Source organism: Mya arenaria, chromosome 8 (genome assembly GCF_026914265.1).
Source record: "Mya arenaria isolate MELC-2E11 chromosome 8, ASM2691426v1".
Classification (NCBI taxonomy): domain Eukaryota; kingdom Metazoa; phylum Mollusca; class Bivalvia; order Myida; family Myidae; genus Mya; species Mya arenaria.
Genome location: NC_069129.1, coordinates 69799057 through 69825056, shown reverse-complemented (window position 1 = coordinate 69825056; position 26000 = coordinate 69799057). Strand labels below are relative to the sequence as shown.

General features: G+C 36.9%; 1 protein-coding gene and 1 pseudogene across 1 annotated transcript; both read right to left on the bottom strand.

Moving 5' to 3' along the window:
- Positions 1-807: 807 nt before the first annotated feature.
- Positions 808-6944, bottom strand: LOC128244521 (organic cation transporter-like protein; annotated as a pseudogene).
- A 5039-nt stretch (positions 6945-11983) lies between these two features.
- Positions 11984-21608, bottom strand: LOC128244612 (organic cation transporter protein-like). The gene is made up of 10 exons (XM_052962623.1): positions 21294-21608; positions 19688-20029; positions 19257-19532; positions 18878-19023; positions 18420-18641; positions 18014-18148; positions 17658-17743; positions 15617-15734; positions 13237-13309; positions 11984-12768 (listed from the first exon to the last, which is right to left on the bottom strand). The coding sequence occupies exons 1-10, from the start codon at positions 21303-21305 to the stop codon at positions 12568-12570; spliced, it is 1611 nt and encodes a 536-aa protein (XP_052818583.1). The 5' UTR covers positions 21306-21608; the 3' UTR covers positions 11984-12567.
- Between the last annotated feature and the right edge of the window lie 4392 nt (positions 21609-26000).

Here is a 26000-nt window from a genome sequence, read left to right as displayed (position 1 = left end):
ATCTGGTCCCGAAACAAACACTCCTATACGGACTGGATGGCTTCTATGGGCAACAATGACATAACCTAAATGTAATGTGTACTTTTCGACCAGTGGAAAACTGATAACTCTGTCGAAAAGTTTTTCTAAGAAATATTATTTAAAATCTTACAGGTCTTGAAGGTGCCAATTTTTAAATAGTTCGCAATAAGGCTCTTGGTAAGTTTGAATATATACAATAAGAAAGTTCAACGTTCATTAATAGTAGCATATGTCACACTAACTCTTAGCTAGCTTTATTCAATACCATTAGAACAACCGACCTGCAAGCAGTAGAGGTAGCAAATTTCACATTTGCCCTTGGCAAGTTTGTGTTATAACCATTAGAACTATCACTGATCCTTCGATAGAAGTAACACATGCCACACTGGACCTTTGTAAGATTGAGTAATCGCCTTTAGAAAAGTACATCTGTGTATTGAATAATTCTCAATTGTTTGGGCATGTCGACCGGCAGGGGAAATACGGCGGAGCAAAATACGCCAACTGGCCAAGTATTACGTAAAATAGCTGGGAAAAACTACGCCAAATGGCGGGATTGGGCGGGGATACGTCGACGCGTATGTCACATGTTTTTTTACAGTAAAATACATTTTTTTATTATATATTTACTACTACTTACTACTATCATCGCCTACTGGCTATCGATTCAGACATTTATAAAGCGTGCAAATCTGAAGTAAAAGACGAACTGTATAAGTACTGTTAAACATTCATAGCAAAGGGAGAGCTGAGACATGTTGACACCTGGCAAAATCAACATGAATGTCACACAAGACTCGTCGTCTCCTGCTTTTCTTCGCTATCATCATCTTCTACCGAAGGCGGCGTCATTGGCAAAACGATTTTGTCAACGAGGTCTGTACTTCCAGTTTCCGGTATGGGCACGAGCAGCGCCATGGCGACCACGGCCGCCGCGCCTGAGATCCAGTACAGGCTTCCCTCAAACATTGTCTCCTACAACAGAAACAAACCGAACGCTTTATATCAAGGTGATTTTCTGGTAGTTTTAAAGGAAACAAACACACACAACATAGATGTTACGCTATTACTCCTTCGAACTCTTTAAATGTTTGCCAGCTGGTAATAAATGTTGACGCCCATTTACGTGACTGGAAATGACATTAAAGCAGTATGTACAGTTAAAATAACTATGGTAAGAAACGTAAGTTGACATTGACGAATTGCCTATAAAAATTACAGGAGCACGTTGAATTTCCCCAAGCTAGCTTTTGTCACCACACATTCCATTGAATTGCTATGGGCACGATTCATGGTCTTACATCAAAGCAGTTTCTTGTTTTTGCTCAGATAATGTCCATACAAGAAAGAAAAGATTTTCTCAACCTTTAGTCCACTGAATCAAACGCAAAGGAACAGAACTCCATATGCAAGCTTTCAACAATTAAATAAAAATCCACCGACCAGGAAAACAAGTTGTGGTCCTATTATCGCTCCGATCCTGGTCATCGTGTTCTGGGTTCCGTAACCCAAATTTCTGCAATGTAAAGCATATCTGGAAGGGCGGACCTACTTCGTACGTTCTTTAAAAGAATAGAAGGTATTTTTATCTTTTTTGGACTCATCATTCACTTGCATGTCGAAGCGGTTACAAGGAGGCGGAGTTTATCCTTTCAATATCTAGGGCGTCTTGATGAAGTATCAGGCTAGTTATTGACAACATGGTGCAAAACAGTTACTTCGCCTTATAAACTCGTGTTTGAAATTCACGCGGGCAAAGCGCTCGTATATTAGTTTATAAACACGGGTTGTGGGTGCAGCAAATGTGTTTTTGATTTGTATTAATACTGTTAAACATGGAAGTGAATTTAGACTGATACTGTACTGTTGATTGCATTCATTTTACAATTTTCTCTTGAAGGTTACAAGTTTTTAGTGATATGGTATTAAATATGAAAATCATTCAAATAGCTGCGATTTCTTCACAGAATAACGTGTTGCTGTTGTTGTTGTGTCTAGTTAACGTAAAATATCAGCCTTTTATGCAAGTGTTGTTAAAATAAGTTTGCTCTGTGTTATTAACGTTTAATTTCTTTTTCCGTGTGATACTGTCTTACCATATGTAACCAGCGTACGAATGGAAGTATGTTCTTTTTAAACGCTGTGAGTGTCATTGATCCTGGACATTTGAACAATACTGAACTATGTATAAGACCTATGAGCCATTCATCTACTATGGCTATCGGTGGAATCAGTGCTTGTGCGATCGTTTATGAACTGTTAATACCGTAAGATGAAATATCCGGCTGTTGATTCACATACACTGGGCCGAATATTCAGAACATTGTTAAAGTTGTTGACTTTGAAACGTGAAATATTGGTAAGCGTGCTCACACACGTGAAATATTGGTAAGCGTGCTCACACACGTGAAATATTGGTAAGCGTGCTCACACACGTGAAATATTGGTAAGCGTGCTCACACACGTGAAATATTGGTGAGCGTGCTCACACATGTGAAATATTGGTAAGAGTGCTCACACACGCGAAATATTGGTTAGCGTGCTCACACACGTGAAATATTGGTAAGCGTGCTCACACACGTGAAATATTGGTAAGCGTGCTCACACACGTGAAATATTGGTAAGCGTGCTCACACATGTGAAATATTGGTTAGCGTGCTCACACATGTGAACTTTTGGTTAGCGTGCTCACACACGTGAAATATTGGTAAGCGTGCTCAAACACGTGAAATATTGATAAGCGTGCTCACACACGTGAAATATTGGTTAGCGTGCTCACACATGTGAAATATTGGTTAGCGTGCTCACACATGTGAACTTTTGGTTAGCGTGCTCACACATGTGAACTATTGGTTAGCGTGCTCACACATGTGAACTATTGGTTAGCGTGCTCACACATGTGAACTTTTGGTTAGCGTGCTCACACACGTGAAATATTGGTTAGCGTGCTCACACACGTGAAATATTGGTTAGCGTGCTCACACATTTGAAATATTGGTTAGCGTGCTCACACACGTGAAATATTGGTAAGCGTGCACACACATGTGAAATATTGGTTAGCGTGCTCACACACGTGAAATATTGGTTAGCGTGCTCACACACGTTAAATATTGGTAAGCGTACACACACATGTGAAATATTGGTAAGCGTGCTCAAACATGTGAAATATTGGTTAGCGTGCTCACACATGTGAAATATTGGTTAGCGTGCTCACACATGTGAACTTTTGGTTAGCGTGCTCACATATGTGAACTATTGGTTAGCGTGCTCACACATGTGAAATATTGGTAAGCGTCTTCACACATGTGAACTATTGGTAAGCGTGCTCACACATGTGAAATATTGGTAAGCGTTCTTACACATTTAAAAATAAACATGTACAGCTAAAAAGCTGGCTCAAATCTTGTAAGAAATTCAGCCGATCTCAAGTGTATTAATTTAACTTGCAGATCAGTGACGATTTGAAAATTAACAGCGATGACTTTAACAACGTTGTGAACTTTTACAAAGTTCTGGACAACCGATCCATTTTGCGGCTTTGTTTATATAACTTGAAGATTAGATAATGAATATTTTCAATAATAATAATATAAAATAGAAAACATACAAACTTGCAAATGAAGCGATAAATTAAATGTAAACAAGCAGCATTATGCCTGTAGCGATTATAGCGATAATACCTGATCACGGTAGGGTAGGTTTCTATTGTGAGAGTCTGGATTGGCGACCAGGCGGCATTCACCAAAGTCAATGCCGTAATTGCGAAACAGTTTGTGGCCAAGTCTTGACCCTGGCTATCTGCAAATTTGAAACAACTTATATACTACCCGTGTGTATAATCCTTTTCAATGAACTATTGCATTTTAGCTGAAAACCAAACACGTTGACACAATAATGATATGAAGAATGTTCATTTTACGTAAAGCAAAACTAAATCATTAAAACATTGCCAATGTTCATTGTCTACATGCTATATGACTCTCAATTAAATATATGTTCAGAGTGGCGTTATCGAAAAATACCGAGTTTTAATACTGGTGGCTGCAAACAGATGAAATGTCGTCAATTGTTCTTGGTTATGTTTATATCTTTAGGACTCATTTAATGGACCATCTTAGCTTTAAGTTTTTTTCAAGATTGTGTTTTAGAAATAGTTCACACTGTTTAGAATGATGCCTCTGCCAGAGGCTCTAGCTTTGAAGTCTATGACATTCACAACACATATTTCACCATTTCCATCATGACTATTATGTATGCATATATACTAACTGTGTTTATTAAAGCGTAATATACATGGGTTTTATAAATAGTTACAAATAAAGGCCACATAATCCCGGAATAAAAATTACTCTTTCGACCGATTAATAACCACTAAATATTGTTTGTAAGCATACCGATATACGGGAACATGGTGGCAGACCTGGAGAAAGGTATAATGATATCAACGGTGAAAGATTTGAAAGGCTCGATACCTATTAATACCTTTATCTCCAGCCCAAACAGGTTTAAATAGCCAGCTCCTGCGTGTCCTCAGAAAAAATGTTTGTGATGGAAATATTACCTGGGAGTCTTGCTGTTACAGCCACTGCGAACGCCGCCGCTGCACCCAGACCATAAAACAGCCAGGCCGTTTTCTTTCGGCCCAGTCTGACAGGCAAGAATAAAAGTATAAAAGCTAACACACAAGAAAACTCAAAGCAAAAAAACATCTTATTCATTTTTATAAAAATAATTATTCTTTGACCATTTCTCTTTTGAAGACAAAACGACACACTTATAAAATCTTAAACACGCACACGCACACGCACACACACACACACACACACGTTTTTCACACGCAGCAATTAGAAGATATTCTAAGTAAACATAGTTCAAGCCGTACCTGTTCTGAAGCCAGATGCTGATAAATTGTATTGGGCTTGAAGCGAGGCCTAAAATAAACATGTTCATGAACAGATTTCCGGACAGCCTAGGTACACCAAACTGGATCCCGTAAGCAGTAAGCCCCAGGGTCATCCTGCAAATGAAGGTTATTGTCGCAGTGAATGAAGGTCATATTGGGTGTTAATGTCAGTGGTCAAAGTGGGTGAATGTCAAAGACCATATCCAGGCAACCCAAAGGTCATGATGCAAGTGAAGGTCAATGCAACAGCGATATAATGCCATTGTTGGTCAATATCATCAAAGTGTAGGACAATTTCACACGTTTTGATAACATTTATAGGTCATATGTTGTGAATAAAAATATAGACGAACGGGAATGATGGAACAGGACATGTGTGAATGTTTGATTTAAGTACATTATGAAAGCACATCATTTTAGACTATTGCGACGATGTAACGAGACACGAGCTTACCAAACTATCGTAAATAGGCACGTATACAGTCGCAGTTTTTTTCTTTAAACAAGTCGCTAAAGAAATATTTCTGGTCCCCGCCTTCTGCGTTTCCTTTCCCTATATAGTCCAAGCTCTTGGGGACAGGCTTCCTGTTAAATTGCGCCATCTTTTTTACTATTTGTTTGGCATCCTCAATTCTGTCATGACCGATATACCAACGGAAGCTCTCAGGAACAAACCTGAAAACAATGGAAATACATATAAGGTCAACTAGCCCATTTATGGTACATACAAAATCCATTTCGTTTTTAGAAGTCCTTGTTATTAAGATTATGGTTCAGTAACAAAAATGGATTCTGTGTGAATACAATTACGTCGCAGTACCTTGGCAAAGGTCAACAGAAACGTACGGAGCCATCCAGAATCTGCTGACAAAAACAATTAATGGCACCAAGTTACCAGTATGTGAACAGAAGAGGGAGTCCAGTGGCGGCGGTGGCAATGTGGATCCACACCCAGTCGTTCAGGGTCCAGCAGACGAGGGCAAACAGCGAAGTTTCTATGGCCCAAGAAGGGATAGCCACAACCCACGTTCCCCAACGAGCCTGACGAAACAATCACAAATATGTACTAACACAGTAAGTCATATGGTTTACATCGGTCTACCTTCGCCACCGAGATTACCAATTATATGGATTGTAAATCAGTGGTTTGTACATAATACATTTGACCTCACGCTCAACTTTTAGTATGGGATGTGGACACTATTTTCGGATGCATTAAAGTCAATCCAATTCGAGTTTCGTTATGGGTTGAACAAAATGAATTATATTTATACCTGTGTAAATTCTGCGGCTAGGCTGTACTGAACAGTGAGTTCGAATCCCACGGAAACCCCGATTAGGAATCGGGAGACGGCGAACATTACCCAGGAAACAGAAAACGCGGTGCCAATGTTGAGGAGGACAAGCGCCAGTATGGAGGCAAAGAAAGGCTTCCTTCGCCCAATAAGGTCGGCGACCTGGCCACATGCGATGTTTCCCACGAAGACGCCGGCCATCTAGATGGAGGTTATAGTTGAGGAGATCCACTCGCGGTCACAAACCAGGGAAAACTTAAATTTGGAAATTTAAAATCACGCATTTGTTTGGTAATTATGTGTGCGAGTTGGCCCTTTCTTCGACATCTACTAGTAATTAATTTCATTCAACGGAGGTAAACGAACATTGATTGTTATTCTCTATTTTAATGCTGGTGGGATGTGCATACCCGAGACACTATAGTATTCATCTCATCGTTGAACGTAAGCTTTTCGCACGGTTTGGAAACACCATTCATATGGATTATGCAGACCTCCCACCGGGAATCATTGACCGCCGCTCCACTCGTGATGTTTCCGAGCTCTATTCCCTCAGAGCACCACCAGTCCGGGGCCGCCGCGCCGTACACCATGAACAGCATTGAGAAGCAGACGATACACTTGCAGCTGTGGATAATGGCACTAAGGAGCACCTGGTATCGCCCACAGCCGCCGGTCTCCTCGATCAACTCCTCGATACCAACACCTTCTGGCCCTTGCGTCATTGCGTCTTGTTATCAAGTGCCGGAAGTGCGAGTTTCTTAGGAGGGAAAATATATTTGATAGTATACCGGCATGTGTGTAAACGGACACTGTCAATACAAACCGTCTATACTCGAATATAATGATTATAAAAATTTATTCTATTCTTGCTTTCGTATGATATAAAACAAACGACATCAAGAAATGAATGTTACTATGGTCATCATCTTCATCATCATCATCATCATCATCATCATCATCATCATCATCATCATCCTTTCTGTCTTATGTTGTGTCTTATGCCAAACATTTGCCAATGGGGAAAATCTGCCACCGCTCATCAACTTAATAAGTTGACATGACTGTGACAGCATGTATTAATATGATTAGTCGACATTAAACAAGTAGGCACGAGCACTTGATCACATCATCAGTATATGCTTCCAAACATTTGAATAACATATATTTGCGATAAATCCATACACTGATTATAATCGATTATTCCAAGCGTTGCAACCATTGTTGGAGGTTTAAACGTCTGATTTTGACAGAAATAATGATAGTTTTTCACCTACCTGAGTGTTTGGATAGAAGTGCAGAAGAAACATTGAAGGCGATTGGTAAACTTGGAAATAACAAGACATGTTCCATTGATAATATTTTGTATGAGCACTTTAAAGCCAGTGTCCCGATTTTGATTAAGCCCTTACATTTATTTTTCAATACCATTCTTGAAAGGAAACATTCCCCAGGTCCTGGACTAACGGTGCAATAATCTCTGTATAAAAAAAAAGGCGATCAGTCGGATCCCAATAATTATAGGGGCATTACGTTGATCAGTTGCTTTGCGAAATTATTTACCTTTTTTTAAACGGGAGGCTGACAGAATGGACTAAGGTTTATGATGTTCTCACTGATGCTCAATTTGGCTTTAAGAATAATTATTGTACCGTTGATCCTAACTTTATTCTACATTCGCTGATTCAAAGGCAGCTAAATTCTAAGCAAAAGTTCTACTGTTGTTTTGTTGACTTTTAAAAAAAAGCATATGAATGCATTGATAGGAGTAATATGTGGTATAAAATCAAGTATCGATGGCTAATAATTGATAGTATTTTTTGGCTCTGTTACGTTCAATGAACGAAGAAGTGAAGCTTTATTGTTAAACATGTAGGTACATTGCCTGATTTCTTTGACAGTAATGTAGGATTATTTCAAGGGGAGATAACTTCACTGATCTGTTTTTCCCTATTATTAAATGCCATTGAGTTACATATGCGGCAAGGAACCAAAGCCGGGCTCACCATTGATGAATTTAATATTTACCTATTGTTGTTTGCTGACGTCGATGCCGCTGTACTAAGAAGACCTTCCGAAATCACTTGATCACTTGGAAACTTATTGTAATAGTTGGAAACTCAAGAGTAAATGTTGAGAAAACTTAAATTGTTGTCTTCAAAAAAGGTGGTAGACTTTTGCGAACTGATAAATAGAAATATGCCGGTGTCGATGTTGAAATAGTTAACTCTTTAAATTACCTAGGTGTAGTACTTATGTCTGGTGGTTCTTTTGCTGAAGCAGCTAAAACTTTCGCTGGAAAAGCTCTTCCATCAATGAATGGCTTGATTTATTTTATAAAAGATACAACTGTTCCAGTTAAAATTATGTTTAATCTGTTTGATTCATAAGTTTTGTTTGTACTTAATAATGGGTCGGAGGTTTGGGGAATTGGGAAATATGAGTGCTTTGAAAGAGTGCAAAAACGATTTTGTAAATGTATACTTACAGTAAAACGGTCTACAAATACATTGTCTTTAAACAGTGCACTAGGTCGGTTTCCGCTGTATATCGAACGGCATATTCGGATTATTAAATATTTTATCGAACTATTCACTAGCAAAACTGATAATTGGTTTTTAAGGACAACTATCGGTAAAGAATTAAGAGAGATAAATGCAAACCATGCTGTTAGAAATTGGGTCTCAAATGTTCGAGATGTTTTGCAGCATTTGGAATTTCATGACGTGTGGCTTTTTTCAGAAACAGTAAATATGACTGCCTTTGTACCTTTGATTAGAAATAGGCTCCGAGATATATTTCAGACTGTAGAGTGGGTATGGAAAGTTGTTGCTCATTATTTAAATATAAAGAACTCGAAGATACATTCGAAGTTTCATGTTATATTTATAAATTAGATAACATTAAGTAGAGACAAGTACTTGCAAAATGAAAACTATCATCCCATAGATTAAATATTGAAGTTGGCAGACATACTACCATTGTAAGAAATGATAGGAAGTGTACATTTTGTAACTTAAATGATTTGGAAGACGAGTACCATTTTGTCTTAAAATATCTAGTGTATGCTGATGTTCGTAGAAATTATATACCAAGATACTTTTCAAACATCCTAGTATGGCCAAGTTTATTTTTCTACTGCAAACTGATACTAAATCACTTCTTGTTAAATTAGTATTTTTTTTGTTTTAAAGCCTTTGAAATAAGAAAGAACAATGCCTAATTGTTATATTAATGAATTGACACCAAAAACAAGACGAGTTGTATATGTCTTTGTATTACCTTTTTGCATGCCTTTTGTTTTGTTTTTCTGTTGCTGTTTATTCACAAATGATTTATCTCTGATCTATTTGTATTAGGTTCCTTTATAAACGGCAATGTCGCCGCTATTTTTATGTCTCATTTTATTTCTTTCCGCGATTTCCAAGGTTTATGTGTTAAATGATATATTTAACATTATCACTTTCATATCAACCATGATGCACGCTGATGTGTATGTAACTTGGTTGATGTTTTCTTTTTTTCTTTTGTTCTTTTCATTTTTGTGTAATTTCTAAAAAAATATGTTTATGATACAAAAGTCATTTAAAGCGCATTGTAATGTAACTGTGTTTGTTTTGATTGATTGTGTGTGTGGGTGTGTATTCTATATTTCTGTTTAATATTTGTGTAATGATACGATGAGCTGTGTATGCTGAAGTCAATAATACATTTTCTGTTCTGTGCTCTGTTCTGTTCAAAACATCGGTAAAATGAAATAAGTAAAGAATTACTTATAAATACTTACAGCGATGGAATCACTCAATGGATAATATTGTTATCCCAAAAAGCAAAATTTATTGTTGAAAAAATATAACTCCAAACAAAATGGAAATAACGAATGGAGGCTTTTATAACAGTTCGGTCACACGGACTTACTTTTCTGACATTCTTTCGACTTAATGTGGCGTAAATTATTTCAATAATACTGACATTCATTTTATGGTCTCAATTTTAATGGCGAGATTTATTTCCTTGCGTATTTCATTTACAAAGCGCTCGTTCACGCATCCATTTTTATCATCAATCATAGGTTCTATTAAACAGATGATAATTGAAAATCCTGAAGAATAGCCGGGGTCTGTTTGAGTATAGGGATTCATGCCCAAAGCATGGTAATGTGGCTAAGTCACCTATTTCTTTCCAAATCCTTATTATTCATTTGAATGTAGTTCCCACTGATTTGAATTCAAATATCCCAGCAAAAGAAATCAATCTGATTTCAGTATTACTCCTGAACTTTACAACCCCTGACCAATACTTGACATTCACAGTCTTAAAAGTATGTCCTCAATCGAAAAGAAATTGTTCTTTAAGTTTATACTTACAATTTGCTGATCTATACTCCAGGTTTCTAACATAAGAATACTGGTATTGTATCTGTTTTGTGCGTGCTTTGCAGTGTTGGCGGGTTTGTAATGCCCTTTTTCAAATGATTTTGTAAGGCGATGCAAAATAGTCTTGTGTTTCTGAAAGTCCGTTAATCGAATCCTACGACTGCCTTTCTAAAACTGCAAAACACGGCAGCAATACACGGAGTTGAATAATATGACCAGTTAATGTGTTTTCATTTATTGCTAATATAAAGATCTATATAGAACACCGATACAAGTTAATTAAAAGTTAGTTTAATTTTCCGCCATAAAGAATTTTATTTCGGAAACAAGACGTATGCATTAGTATTAGTACAAGCTAATGACATGCATCAAGATGGAAAAAAATCCGTAGGAGCAACTCGACTGAATCTACCTCTTTGAACCAATTTACTGCTTTACCGAATACTAAGACTACCATAAAAAGATCAAGTTGCACTCGGACTATTTTTTGTAAAGATATTCAAATGTAATAGTTCTAGATTTTTGTTACAATTAACATGAATAAATCGGGCGCCTAATTAGGTCGAATCATCACTGGGTACAGTAACTGGTACAGTAGCTGAGTAAGATACATGTACATACGTCTTAGGCCTTTTTAAAAAATAAATTGGTTAACGGATCCGCCGCCCAATTATTTCGAAAACGTGTTGCCCACATGAAATGATGTAAAACCTGTTGCCTGTTCCTTTGCAACATAAGGATGCAGTTTTCAAAATGGCGGCATCAATTGAGCTGAGATCATACAAAAAAAAAATAAACTTAAATTTTGTTAAAGCTGCAGAGAAATATCCTAACTTCAAAGAATTCATTACTGAATATAAAGTCATTTTTATTATTTACATTTACATATTCCATTTAATAAATTTAATAAATAAATGAGTCAGTGAAATTTGTTGCATTGTGCTTTTTTCTGTTTAGAAGAAGTAGTGCCCAGCAATAAGGAGACACAGGCATATTCATTGTAATGTTAATTTGTGGAAATAGTGTTGAAAATAGGATACTCTTGCAGTCAGGATGTGCTTCAAAAAACATCAACAAAAAGTGACAGTAAAACTGAAAGTTTGTAATAATATTGACTTAAAGCTGCACTCTCACAGATATACCATTTTTACAACTTTTTTATTTTTTGTCTTGGAAAAAGCAAATTTTTGCATAAATATCTGCAAACCAATGATATATGATTGCTGACAAAAAAAGGTCGTAGATATTCATATTTCCGTTCCAAAAATAATGTTTTATGGCTTAAACCGTTACTAACGGTTTAGAAAAAATGCATAAAACATCAGTTTTTGAACAGAAATATAAAATCTGCGATCTAATTTTTTGTCAGCAGTCTTATATAACTGGTTTCCACAGGTTTTCGCAAAAACTGGCTCGTTCCGAGACAAAAAATAAAAAAAGTTGTCAAAACATTCAATCTGTGAGAGTGCAGCTTTAAAATGTGACATTATTTTAAGGTGGAAGTGTATAAAATGCTTATTTAATGATCACATTCATTTGAATTTGAAATTGGTAGGATAGAAAATTGGACTGTAAAGCCAAACATATGTGTATGACAAAGTGAGCATTTGAACATATCAATATTCATTATAATATTGAAGCATTGAATACATTGTGTTGCATAGAAATCAAAACATACTTAAGCATTTCAAATGTCATTCATATGTATCTATGAACATGTCTTTCCTGTTTGTTGTTATTTTTATCTTTTGTTTTGGATTTCGCCACAAGCGCTATGAAAAATACATGTACGTACATGTATTGTAAAAAAATAGAATGAGTATGAAATCCTTTTTTTTTTCTTTTTTTTTCGTACCACCCGTCCAACATTTTTCCAAAAAAATCCGTTAAAAGAGGTAAAAGACGAACTGTATAAGTACTGTTAAACATTCAAAGCAAAGGAAGAGCTAAGACATGTTGGCTCCTGGCAAAATCAACATGAATGTGACACAAGACTCGTCGTCTCCTGCTTTTCTTCGCTATCATCATCTTCTACCGAAGGCGGCGTCATTGGCAAAACGATTTTGTCAACGAGGTCTGTACTTCCAGTTTCCGGTATGGGCACGAGCAGCGCCATGGCGACCACAAGCGCCGTGCCTGAGATCCAATACAGGCTTCCCTCAAACATTGTCTCCTACAACAGAAACAAACCGAACGCTTTATATCAAGGTGATTTTCTGGTAGTTGTAAAGGAAATAAACACACACAACATAGATGTTACGCTATTACTCCTTCGAACTCTTTAAATGTTTACCAGCTGGTAATAAATGTTGACGCCCATTTACGTGACTGAAAATGACATTAAAGCAGCATGTACAGTTAAAATAACTATGTTAAGAAACGTAAGTTGACATTGACGAATTGCCTATAAAAAATACAGGAGCACGTTGAATTTCCCCAAGCTAGCTTTTGTCACCACACATTCCATTGAATTGCCATGGGCACGATGCATGGTCTTACATCAAAGCAGTTTCTTGTTTTTGCTCAGATAATGTTCATACAAGAAAGAAAAGATTTTCACGACCTTTAGTCCACAGAATCAAACGCAAAGAAACAGAACTCCATATGCAAGCTTTCAACAATTAAGAAAAAATCCACCGACCAGGAAGACAAGTTGTGGTCCTATTATCGCTCCGATCCTGGTCATCGTGTTCTGGGTTCCGTAACCCAAATTTCTGCAATGTAAAGCATATCTGGAAGGGCGGATCTACTTTAAAAAAAATAGAAGGTATTTTTACCTTTTTTTGACTCACCATTCACTCGCATGTCGAAGCGGTTACAAGGAGGCGGAGTTTATCCTTTCAATATCTAGGGCGTCTTGATGAAGTATTAGGCGATTTATTGACAACATGGTGCAAAACAGTTACTTCGTCCAATAACCTCGTGTTTGAAATTCACGCGGGCAAAGCGCTCGTATATAATGGCGTTTTTGTTGATACAAAACTAGTTTGAGTTATGGTTTCATGGGTTTCGACGGTTTGGCAACCTGTTCCAAAAGGTTTGCTTGAAATAACAAATGCATGGTTTTGTGTACAAAATGTTTACACTCGTGGAGCTTTTGCATGTTGCCCTTAGTTATGAATGTCTTCAAAACAATGATATAGCAGATGATCGTTTGCCTGTTGTGTTTCAACACAGGTGTTGAATCACAGCCCGCCATGGGTTATTTTTTTCAAAGTCAACTAGTTTTTGAATGGTAGGAACCGACGAAACCGCCTCCGGATGGGGTCTTGATATTTCTAAAAACCAGTTTTGGTTTTCGTAAAACAAACGATAAAACTGGTCTCATTTTATTTGAAACTGTTAAAACAAATACACACGTCGTGAAACCGATATTAAACCGAAACTAGTTTATTACCAACAAAAACGCCCTTAGTTTATAAATTCGGGTTGTGCAGCAAGTGTGTTCTTGATCTGTATTAATAATGTTAAACATGGAAGTGAATTTAGACTGATACTGTACTGTTGATTGCATTCATTTTACAATTTTCTCTTGAAGGTTACAAGTTTTTAGTGATATGGTAATATGAAATTCATTCTACTATCAAGTAGCTGCGATTTCTTTACAAAATAACGTATTGTTGTTGTTGATGTTGTTTTGTTGTTGTTGTTGTTGCTTTTAGTTAACGTAAAATATCAGCCTTTTATGCAAGTGTTGTTAAAATAATTTTGTTCTGTGATATTAACGTTTAATTTCTTTTTCCATGTGATACTGTCTTACCATATGTAACCAGTGTACGAATGGAAATATGTTCTTTTTAAGGCTGTGTCATTGATTCCGGACATTTGAACAATACTGAACTATGTATAAGACCTATGAGCCATTCATCTACTATTGCTATCGCAATCGGAACTCCTCGGCTAATATCAAGATATGTCTATCTCGAAGCTTGCCGGAGATAGCCGAGTTGTTACGATTGTGGCTATCGGTGGAATCAGTGCTTGTGCGATCGTTTATGAACTGTTAATTCCGTAAGATGAAATATCCGTCTGTTGATTCACTGGGCCGAATATTCAGAACATTGTTAAAGTTAACGACAACATTGTTAACTATGAAACGTGAAATATTGGTTAGCATGCTCACACATGTGAAATATTGGTTAGCGTGCTCACACATGTGAAATATTGGTTAGCGTGCTCACACATGTGAAATATTGGTTAGCGTGCTCACATATGTGAAATATTGGTTAGCGTGCTCACACATGTGAAATATTGGTTAGCGTTATCACACATGTGAAATATTGGTAAGCGTGCTCACACATGTGAAATATTGGTTAGCGTGCTCACACATGTGAAATATTGGTTAGCGTGCTCACACATGTGAAATATTGGTTAGCGTGCTCACATATGTGAAACATTGGTAAGCGTGCTCACACAAGTGAAATATTGGTTAGCGTGCTCACACATGTGAAATATTGGTTAGCGCTATTACACATGTGAAATATTGGTTAGCGTTCAAACACATGTGAACTATTGGTAAGCGTGCTCACACATGTGAAATATTGTTAAGCGTGCTCATGTTTGTGAGCTATTGGTTAACGTGCTCACACATGTGAAATATTGGTAAGCGTGCTCACACATGTGAAATATTGGTAAGCGTGCTCACACATGTGAAATATTGGTAAGCGTGCTCACACAGGTGAAATATTGGAAAGCGTTCTCACACATTTAAAAATAAACATTTACAGCTAAAATGCTGGCTCAAATCTTGTAAGAAATTCAGCCGATCTCAAGTGTATTCATTTAACTTGCAGATCGGTGACGATTTGAAAATTAACAACGAGGACTTTAACAATGTTGTGAACTTTTACAGAGTTCTGAACAACTGATCCATTTTGCGGCTTTGTTTATATAACTTGAAGGTTAGATAATGAATATTTTAAATAATAATATAAAATAGAAAACATACAAACTTGCAAATGACGCGATAAATTAAATGTAAACAAGCAGCATTATGCCTGTAGCGATTATAGCGATTATACCTGATCACGGTAGGGTAGGTTTCTATTGTGAGAGTCTGGATTGGCGACCAGGCGGCATTCACCAAAGTCAATGCCGTAATTGCGAAACAGTTTGTGGCCAAGTCTTGACCCTGGCTATCTGCAAATTTGAAACAACTTATATACTACCCGTGTGTATAATCCTTTTCAATGAACTATTGCATTTTAGCTGAAAACCAAACACGTTGACACAATAATGATATGAAGAATGTTCATTTTACGTAAAGCAAAACTAAATCATTAAAACATTGCCAATGATCATTCTCTACATGCTATATGACTCTCAATTAAATATATGTTCGAAGTGGCGTTATCGAAAAGTACCGAGTTCAATACTGGTGGCTGCAAACAGATGAAATGTCGTCAATTGTTCTTGGTTATGTTTATATCTCTAGGACTCATTTAATGGACCATCTTAGCTTTAAGTTTTGTTTCAAGATTGTGTTTTAGAAATAGTTCACACTGTTTAGAATGATGCCTCTGCCAGAGGCTCTAGCTTTGAAGTCTATGACATTCACAACACATGTTTCACCATTTCCATGATGACTATTACGTATGCATATACTAAATGCGTTTATTATAAATAGTTACAAATAAAGACCACATATTCCCGGAACAAAAATTACTCTTTCGGCCGATTAATAACCACTAAATATTGTTTGTAAGCATACCGATATACGGGAACATGGTGACAGACCTGGGGAAAGGTTTAATGATATCAACGGTGAATGATTTGAACGGCTCGATACCTATTAATACCTTTTTATCACATGTTTACCCTTGTTTTCCGTGTAATATACCCATTACGAATATTTTTATCTTACACATGTGTAAGATAACCTATCAGACATTTCGATTGGCCAGACTAATCACCCGCAACCTAGATATCCCTCCGCATTGTTTGTAAACAAAATGGTTTAAATGCTAACAAATACTTACCGTAATAATGAAGCTGTAAGACTTTCGGGAGAGAAATGGCTAACGAATCATAGTGCCAGAAAGCATCTAGTACAAAAACTTTCTGATAACAATGTTCCGCCAACCAGATAATGCAGATTACTAGTCACAGAAATATCCAGTCAGTCAACAAATACAGCCACAATAGTGACAAACACCACAAGAACATTTTAAACATCTCCATCTTGACCAACACAAGCAATGTGCAATCAATGCCATTTGCTTGCCAGTTTAATCAGCTGTCGGTTACCGAAAACACAAATACGAATTCCGCAGCACAGACATCACATTACACATCCCATGGCGGCTAGAACATCATGTTGTCTGGAAACATTCCTGGTGGAAATTAACTTTTTCAACAGCAACATCCATGCAGTACAGAGTAAGGCTTCGCCGTTATCATCTGCATGTTGTGAAACACCATGTACACCAAGAAAACGCTGCAAAACCATTGTAGAGAGCGACAGCGAATAACTTTTAAATCCGTGCACATAGAAAACTTGACAGACCGATGTAGGTCACATAAACCGCGTAAATGCATGTACTCTGAGTGTGACGTCATCAAATTGTGTACTTATTGGGTTTTTTGGTTAAAATCGTTCGTTATTCATGTTGTTGGATATTTTACTACACATTTTTGTATTTGTGACTTGTTAAGCTCTTTATCAGCTTTTAAAACTTGATAACTGCTAGTTACTTTTTGTCATTTTAATTTGGAACTATTTATATGGCGCATCGTTGACATTCTACTCTGAGTACTTTGGCTGTCAAACAATCGGTTCAAAAAGTGGAACTTAATTGGTAATAAAAACACCGTTTTAAGCATGTGATAAAAAAGATCTGACACTCGTTGTCATTTAATTGAAGAATTTTATTAAACTCGTCCATGAAAGTTGTTAGTAAGCTCGCCAGAGGCTCTCTTACTAACAAATTTCATGAACTCGTTTAATAAAATCTTGTATTAAATGACAACTCGTGTCAGATCCTATATATCTCCAGCCCAAACAGGTTTAAATAACCAGCTCCTGCGTGTCCCCAGAAAAAATGTTTGTGATACAAATATTACCTGGGAGTCTTGCTGTTACAGCCACTGCGAACGCCGCCGCTGCACCCAGACCATAAAACAGCCAGGCAGTTTTCTTTCGGCCCAGTCTGACAGGCAAGAATAAAAGTAATAAAGCTAACACACAAGAAAACTCAAAGCAAAAAAAACAACATCTTATTTATTTTATAAAAATAATTATTCTTTGACTGTTTCTCTTTTAAAGACAAAACGACACACATATAAAATCTTAAACACACACACGCACACGCACGCGCACACGCACGCGCACACGCACACGCACACACACACACACACACACACGTTTTTTACACGCAGCAATTAGAAGATATTCTAAGCAAACATAGTTCAAGCCGTACCTGTTCTGAAGCCAGATGCTGATAAATTGTATTGGGCTTGAAGCGAGGCCTAAAATAAACATGTTCATGAACAGATTTCCGGACAGCCTAGGTACACCAAACTGGATCCCGTAAGAAGTAATCCCCAAGGTCATCCTGCAAATGAAGGTTAATGTCACAGTGAATGAAGGTCATATTGGATGTTATCCTCAGTGGTCAAAGTGGGTCAATGTCAAAGACCATATCCAGGCAACCCAAAGGTTCACACGTTTTGATAACATTTATAGGTCATATGTTGTGAATAAAAATATAGACGAACGGGAATGATGGAACAGGACATGTTTGAATGTTTGATTTAAATACATTCACAAAAGCACACCATTTTAGACTACTGTATTGCGACGATGTAACGAAGACACGAACTTACCAAACTATCATAAATAGGCACGTATACAGTCGCAGTTTTTTTTCTTTAAACAAGTCGCTAAAGAAATATTTCTGGTCCCCGCTTTCTGCGTTTTCCTTCCTTATATAGTCCAAGCTCTTGGGGACAGGCTTCCTGTTAAATTGCGCCATCTTTTGTACTATTCTTTTGGCATCCTCGATTCTGTCATGACCGATATACCAACGGAAGCTCTCAGGAACAAACCTAAAATCAATGGAAATATATGTAAGGTCAACTAGCCCAACTAAGCCCATTTATGGTACATACACTATCCATTTAGTTTTAGAAATTCTTGTTTAAGGATAATAAGATTGTGGTTCACTAAACAAAAAAGATTTTGTGGGAATACAACTACGTCGCAGAACCTTGGCGAAGATCTACAGAAACGTACGGAGCCATCTAGAATCTGCTGACAAAAGCAACTAATGGCACCAATTTACCAGTATGTGAACAGAAGAGGGAGTCCAGTGGCGGCGGTGGCAATGTGGATCCACAACCAGTCGTTCAGGGCCCAGCAGACGAGGGCAAACAGCGAAGTTTCTATGGCCCAGGAAGGGATAGCCACAACCCACGTCCTCCAACGAGCCTGACGAAACAATCACAAATATGTACTAACACAGTAAGCCATATGGTTTACATCGGTCTACCTTCGCCACCGAGATTACCAATTATATGGACAGTAAATCAGTGGTTTGTACATAATACATTTGACCTCACGCTCAACTTTTAGTATGGGATGTGGACACTATTTTCGGATGCATTAAAGTCAATCCAATTCGAGTTTCGTTATCAGTTGAACAAAATGTATTATATTTATACCTGTGTAAATTCTGCGGCTAGGCTGTACTGAACAGTGAGTTCGAATCCCGCGGAAACCCCGATAAGGAATCGGAAGACGGCGAACATTACCCAGGAAACAGAAAACGCGGTGCCAATGTTGAGGAGGACAAGCGCCAGTATGGAGGCAAAGAAAGGCTTCCTTCGGCCAATAAGGTCGGCGACCTGGCCACATGCGAGGTTTCCCACGAAGACGCCGGCCATCTGGATGGAGGTTATAGTTGAGGAGATCCACTCGCGGTCACAAACCAGGGAAAACTTAAATTTGGAAAATTAAAATCACGCATTTGTTTGGTAATTATGTGTACGAGTTGGCCCTTTCTTCGACATATACTAGTAATTAATTTCATTCAACGGAAGTAAACGAACATTGATTGTTATTCTGTATTTTAATGCTGGTGGGACGTGCATACCCGAGACACTACAGTATTCATCTCATCGTTGAACGTAAACTTTTCACACGGTTTGGAAACACCATTCAGGTGGATTGTGCAGACCTCCCACCGGGAATCATTGACCGCCGCTCCACTCGTGATGTTTCCGAGCTCTATTCCCTCAGAGCACCACCAGTCCGGGGCCGCCGCGCCGTACACCATGAACAGCATTGAGAAGCAGACGATACACTTGCAGCTGTGGATAATGGCACTAAGGAGCACCTGGTATCGCCCACAGCCGCCTGTCTCCTCGATCAACTCCTCGATACCAACACCTTCTGGCCCTTGCGTCTTGTTATCAAGTGCCGGAAGTGCGAGTTTCTTAGGAGGGAAAATATATTTGATAGTATACCGGCATGTGTGTAAACGGACACTGTCAATACAAACCGTCTATACTCGAATAGAATGATTATAAATTATATTCTATTCTTACTTTCGAATGATATAAAACAAACGACATCAAGAAATGAATGTTACTATGGTAATCATCATCATCATCATCATCATCATCATCATCATCATCATCATTTCTGTCTTATGTTGTGTCTTATGCCAAACATTTGCCAATGGGGAAAATCTGCCACCGCTCATCCACTTAATAAGTTGACGTGACTGTGACAGCATGTATTAATATGATTAGTCGACATTAAACAAGTCGGCACGAGCACTTGATCACATCATCAGTATATGCTTCCAAACATTTGAATAACATATATTTGCGATAAATCCATACACTGATTATAATCGTATTCCAAGCGTTGCAACCATTGTTGGAGGTTTAAACGTCTGATTTTGACAGAAATAATGATAGTTTTTCACCTACCTGAGTGTTTGGATAGAAGTGCAGAAGAAACATTGAAGGCGATTGGTAAACTTGGAAGTAACAAGACATGTTCCATTGATAATATTTTGTATGAGCACTTTAAAGCCAGTGTCCCGATTTTGATTAAGCCCTTACATTTATTTTTCAATACCATTCTTGAAAGGAAACATTCCCCAGGTACTGGACTAACGGTGCAATAATCTCTGTATATAAGAAAGGAGATCAGTCGGATCCCAATAATTATAGCGGCATTACGTTTATCAGTTGCTTTGCGAAATTATTTACATTTTTTTAAACGGGAGGCTTACAGAATGGGCTAAGGCGTATGATGTTCTCACTGATGCTCAATTTGGCTTTAAGAATAATTATTGTACCGTTGATCCTAACTTTATTCTACATTCGCTGATTCAAAGGCAGCTAAATTCTAAGCAGAAGTTCTAGTGTTGTTTTGTTGACTTTTAAAAAAGCATATGAATGCATTGATAATAGTAGGATGTGGTATAAAATCAAGTATCGATGGCTAATAATTGATACTAGTATTTTTTGGCTCTGTTACGTTCAATGAACGAAGAAGTGAAGCTTTATGTTAAACATGTAGGTAGTACCCCAGTGGCGTACCTAGGTCAAACTCTAAGATACGCACAGTCTAGGGGGTGCGGGGGCATGCCCCCCTCCGGAAAATTTTGAAATCCAACATCGCATTTGGTGCTATCTAGGAGCCTTTTGGCACGTATAAAAGCATACAAATAGATGAATATTTACCTTAATTAACATTGTTAGTCCCGATATTTTTTGTATTTTTTTTTCCAAAAATCAATACTTGTATTTGATTTAATAAACAGATCTGGGGTGATGGGTGGCGTCTCTATTTAACATCCAATCCGCTGAATAATTGAGATATTGCGTTGACCAGAAAGGCTTGCGCACCTCACCGGTATATTTAACCACATGCGGAGACGGAAACTGTCTCCATGCTATGCTTAACAGTATCTAGATAAGTTAATAAAATATTGTAACTTAACACAAATAGATCTATACTTAATTATTTTACTTTTAAAATGTATGCGAAAATATCTGTTCTTTCACGGGACTAAAATGATGATAACAATCAGAATATCATCGAACCATTCATGCACACCTGACGATTTGTAAACATGATAATTAAACGCACCATTTAATGTGCTTTGCTGTGGCTTTTAAATGAAATTTATTTCTCAGGCATACAACTATCGTAATCGGATCAGTTATTTCTTACTCTTCTCACGGTGGAGAACCCACGTGACTTATTTGGTAAAGTGCATGGCAACAAATGTGAACAAGTCTCGATTCAGGTAAGGTTTTTAAAGATAACTTTCTTAATATTTGGAGATTTTTTTGTGAAATAAAGACCATAAACCCCGCATTTAAGAGCTCTATCCACGGTAATAAAGAACTTTCTTTAATATTCTAAAGTTTTCCTGAAAATCTTGACCAACTGATTTCTAAGAGTTGAAATCTAAGGCAAAGTACACGGCATTTGACAAATCTATCGCTTTACTTCATGTTAGCCGTAATTAGTTCATAAACAAATCTTATTTTAAGCAAATTGTATGTATTTTAAAGTTTTCAGCGTGTATTGTTGAACTTCTTATAGTTATTTCAAAGGCGAAAATGAACTAAAACCAAATTGATAAAGTACATGGACATTTTAGGTTTGATAAAGTACACGGTCATTTTATGTTTGATAAAGTACACGGTCGTTTACAACCTTCAGTGTATATACTCATTATTTCACTGACTGGTGCTAAAACGATTTATTATAAATTTATTTATTATTTCTATTCTTCAAATTCATTATTGAACATTGCTCCATGTTTGAAAAGACGCATTGTAATGGAGTGTCAATGGAAGATTGAACGCGTTTTAATTGTTAGACCGACGGAGTCGCCTAAATGATGGGCTCATTTTCATGAATCATGGAAACATGTATTATCACACTAAAATTCAGTCCCGTATTTTAACAATATATTCGCAATTGACATATAAAGGGTTTGAAGTTTTTGTAAAGGGTGTTCCACTTCTTTTTCGTATCGTATATGTAAAACGTGTTTGAATTTATGGTAAACAGTAACACATAACTGCTTAATAACTCTTCATTTTGTCAATTTGGAGAAAGAAAAGTGTTCTTGTACTTTTAATGTCTTCGATTGCTAGCTGATTTGATAGACTTATGATTTTGTGACATTTGTTTCATTTCAGAATATGAAGACTCCGACTTCATGCAAAAAATGCGGAATGGCATTTCAAAAAACAAAACAAAAAAAAAAAAAAAAAAAAAAAACAACATCTAGTAGACCACGTTAGAAGGCGTTCTGGTCAATTGCCATCGTTTTTGCGGGAAAGTGTTTTCACAGACACGGGATAGTTTTTAGCTTTATTTTTTCGCAGAGAAATAAATATATACTAACAGTTATACTTTTAATATGAGTGCCCTCGTGTAGAGGTTAAGATTTGCCGTCGTCTGACTGAGTTTTCAACGTTTTTTAGGGGTTGCGTTTTTCACATAATAATGTGGTCCGTGTTTCAGCGGACAGGGTCGTTTAGTTTTATGCTGCTGATTACACGATCAAACACTCATTGCGTGGCAGTAATATAGTGTGTTTTTTATAAATTATATTCAAGTATTGACATTGCCAGCATATCTCGCTAACTTGTGACAGTACATGTCTTTTTTATAGGTGCAGCAATCATGGCGAGACAAATTGCACGTTTGCAAATATTGTGGCAAAACTGCTCTTGTTAGACTTGAAGATACACGAAAGACGCGAAAGCGGCCAATTGAAGCTAACCTGTGATGTGTGTGGGTTCAAATTGGGTGACACGACTAATCTCAGTGACCAGATTTCTACTAGACACAGGGGAATGACACGTCACAATCACAATGGTCTAGTTAGAGGTGCATTCCAGTATGTTGCCGAGTTAAAATAACGATTTTATGAGTTTAACATTTTATTAAGATAAATAGCAAAACGTATTGTTACCAAATGGTACTCTTTAAAAATGTTCGTTTGTCTTACAGTACTGAAAAAATGCAGTGTAAAATTAGTATGAAAACGGTTTGAGCATTAAACATTTTAACAAGGTTTAGAGATGCATTGTTGTCATTTTCCCATTGATGTCCTACAAACAATTAACTGCATGTATCTTATATAATTCAGAAAGCTTTGAAACACAATTATTTTGTAATCACATTTCAGCCTTAAGTCTAGAACATTCTAATGTTCCGTGCTCAGCTCTTATCTAGATGTTCAAGTCTTAGTCCTAGCCTGTAAGTTGGTAATAAAGTGTGCTCTCATTCCTCCTTGCTGTTTCCCATATAACTCCGAGCCTCCATCTTTACAATGAGTTCCTGTCTGTATTGTTAGAACGACCGCAGTTTTACTGATTTAGATCAGATAATATTTTTTCAGACTGAACCTAATAAAAGATTCAGCATTACCTGAATGTATGAACAATATGCTTTGAATGTGGAAATATATATAAACTAATTGTGATGTGCCTATTTTATTGTTTTATATCACATCAAAATAGGAACATTCGTGAAATTTATAATCACTACAAACGGGCCGCTAACTACAGAGATGTTTTATTCGCCGTCAGTCCAGATTATAATTTATAAGTAATACTATCTGATTTTTGAAGAAGTGTATGTATGATTCTGTATTGATCTGAATATTTAAAAGTAATCGAACTTATAATGGCAGACTTTCTCTTTAATGATCCCATAGACTATCTTTCAACTCCTCATTAAATATGATTGCTAAATATTTAGTTATTTAGGTGTGCGTTGTAATGCAAAATTTATTGAATAACTTAAATAAAAACTAAACACTATACATTCTGACGAATAGAAAATACTTATATAACTATTAGTTTGTAAACCGCACTCTACTTTCAAACATAAACTAAAATGACCGTTCAGTTTTAGTTCATTTTTACCTTTGAAATAACTAGCAGTTAAATAATACACGCTGAAAACTTTAAAATACATACAATTTGCTTAAAATAAGATTTGTGTATGAATTATTTACGGCTTACATGAAGTAAAGCGATAGATTTGTCAAAAGCCGTGTACTTTGCCTTAGATTTCAACTCTGAGAAATCAGTTGGTCAAGATTTTCAGGAAAACTTTAGAATATAAGAGAAAGTTCTTTATTACCGTGGATAGAGCTCTTAAATGCGTGGTTTTATCTTACAAAAATTCTCCAAATATTAAGAAAGTTATCTTTAAAAACCTTACCTGAATCGAGACTTGTTGACATTTGTTGCCATGCACTTTACCAAATAAGTCACGTGGGTTCTCCACCGTGTTTCTGATAAGCTCATATTCCAGTAGCTTCTTAAGATTATGTTTTTTCTTAATTGTTAAGTATGAGTGTTTTGATTGGACTAAATTTAAAAGTAAAAAAGTTTAAAAAAATCTTAAACTGAAGAAGCGAATGCAATATATTACCTAGTCTTCAACAACATGTTACATACTGTAATAGTTATCGGTAGGATATTAGGAAGAAATACAGTCAAACCAGTTTTAAGCGACCAGTCAAAACCAAAAACTAGGACAGTGTGGTCTTTGAAAAAGGTGTTCAATTAATGCAGAACGCTTTTATAAGAGCGTTCAAGAATAGTTTCTTTTGGCATTAAGCCACCAGCTGTCATTAATAATCTTCAATACTGTTTGTTGATGACCGTCTAAGAATAAGATACAGTCAACCTGTCTTTAGGGGATCTATTCCCTAAATATGGCACTGTGCATAATAATGGTTATTAAATTCTGAATAAAAGAGCCAGGCGACGATCCTTTTTTCTTGCAAATATGTCAACGACATGTTCGGCGTTGATATTGCGTTCGCTGTAAATGTTCATCAAAACCAGGCCTGACTTTCGCTCAGTTGTCATGGTACTCCTCAAATACGTTTTGACTCGACGCATTGTCGAAAATGAGCGCTCAGCCGTGGCCGTTGCTACTGGCATACACAACAGAACCATGAGGCAGATCCTTATGTTAGGATACGATGCCTCAGTAGCTACGTCCCATGCTTTTTCCAAGGTTGAGTAGGGAGCAAGTGAAGTTACAGTCCACTTCGCTGTCCAACGTTGACAATATCGCTCGAAAGTCGGCTCGTCATCTGGCAGGTCTAACTTGAACTCCTGGAATATTTCTATCGTTACGGCATGGATGAGACCGTCGACCTGCAAATAAATCTTTGTTGTATTTTCGCACTTATGCCATTTAAATATATGCGGCCAATGATCCGGTGCTTATTAGATTAAAGGGTTTCATTTGTTTCATTAGGATTTTCTTATTATTGTGGAAACGATCAATAATTATTTAATTTTAATATCTTTAATGCATGCGCATGTAAATGTATTCAGATATTAACCCGTTCACTGGCAGGCAAGTCGTGTACATGCGCGATATTTTTTCAACTT

What these genes read in the sequence shown, in the direction of transcription:
- LOC128244612 (XM_052962623.1), bottom strand. An exon ending in TGCCTATTTATGATAGTTTG is followed by an intron (nt 18,149 to 18,419) that starts GTAAGTTCGTGT and finishes CTTCATTTGCAG; the next exon opens with GATGACCTTGGGGATTACTT. An exon ending in AGCATCTGGCTTCAGAACAG is followed by an intron (nt 17,744 to 18,013) that starts GTACGGCTTGAA and finishes CTTGCCTGTCAG; the next exon opens with ACTGGGCCGAAAGAAAACTG.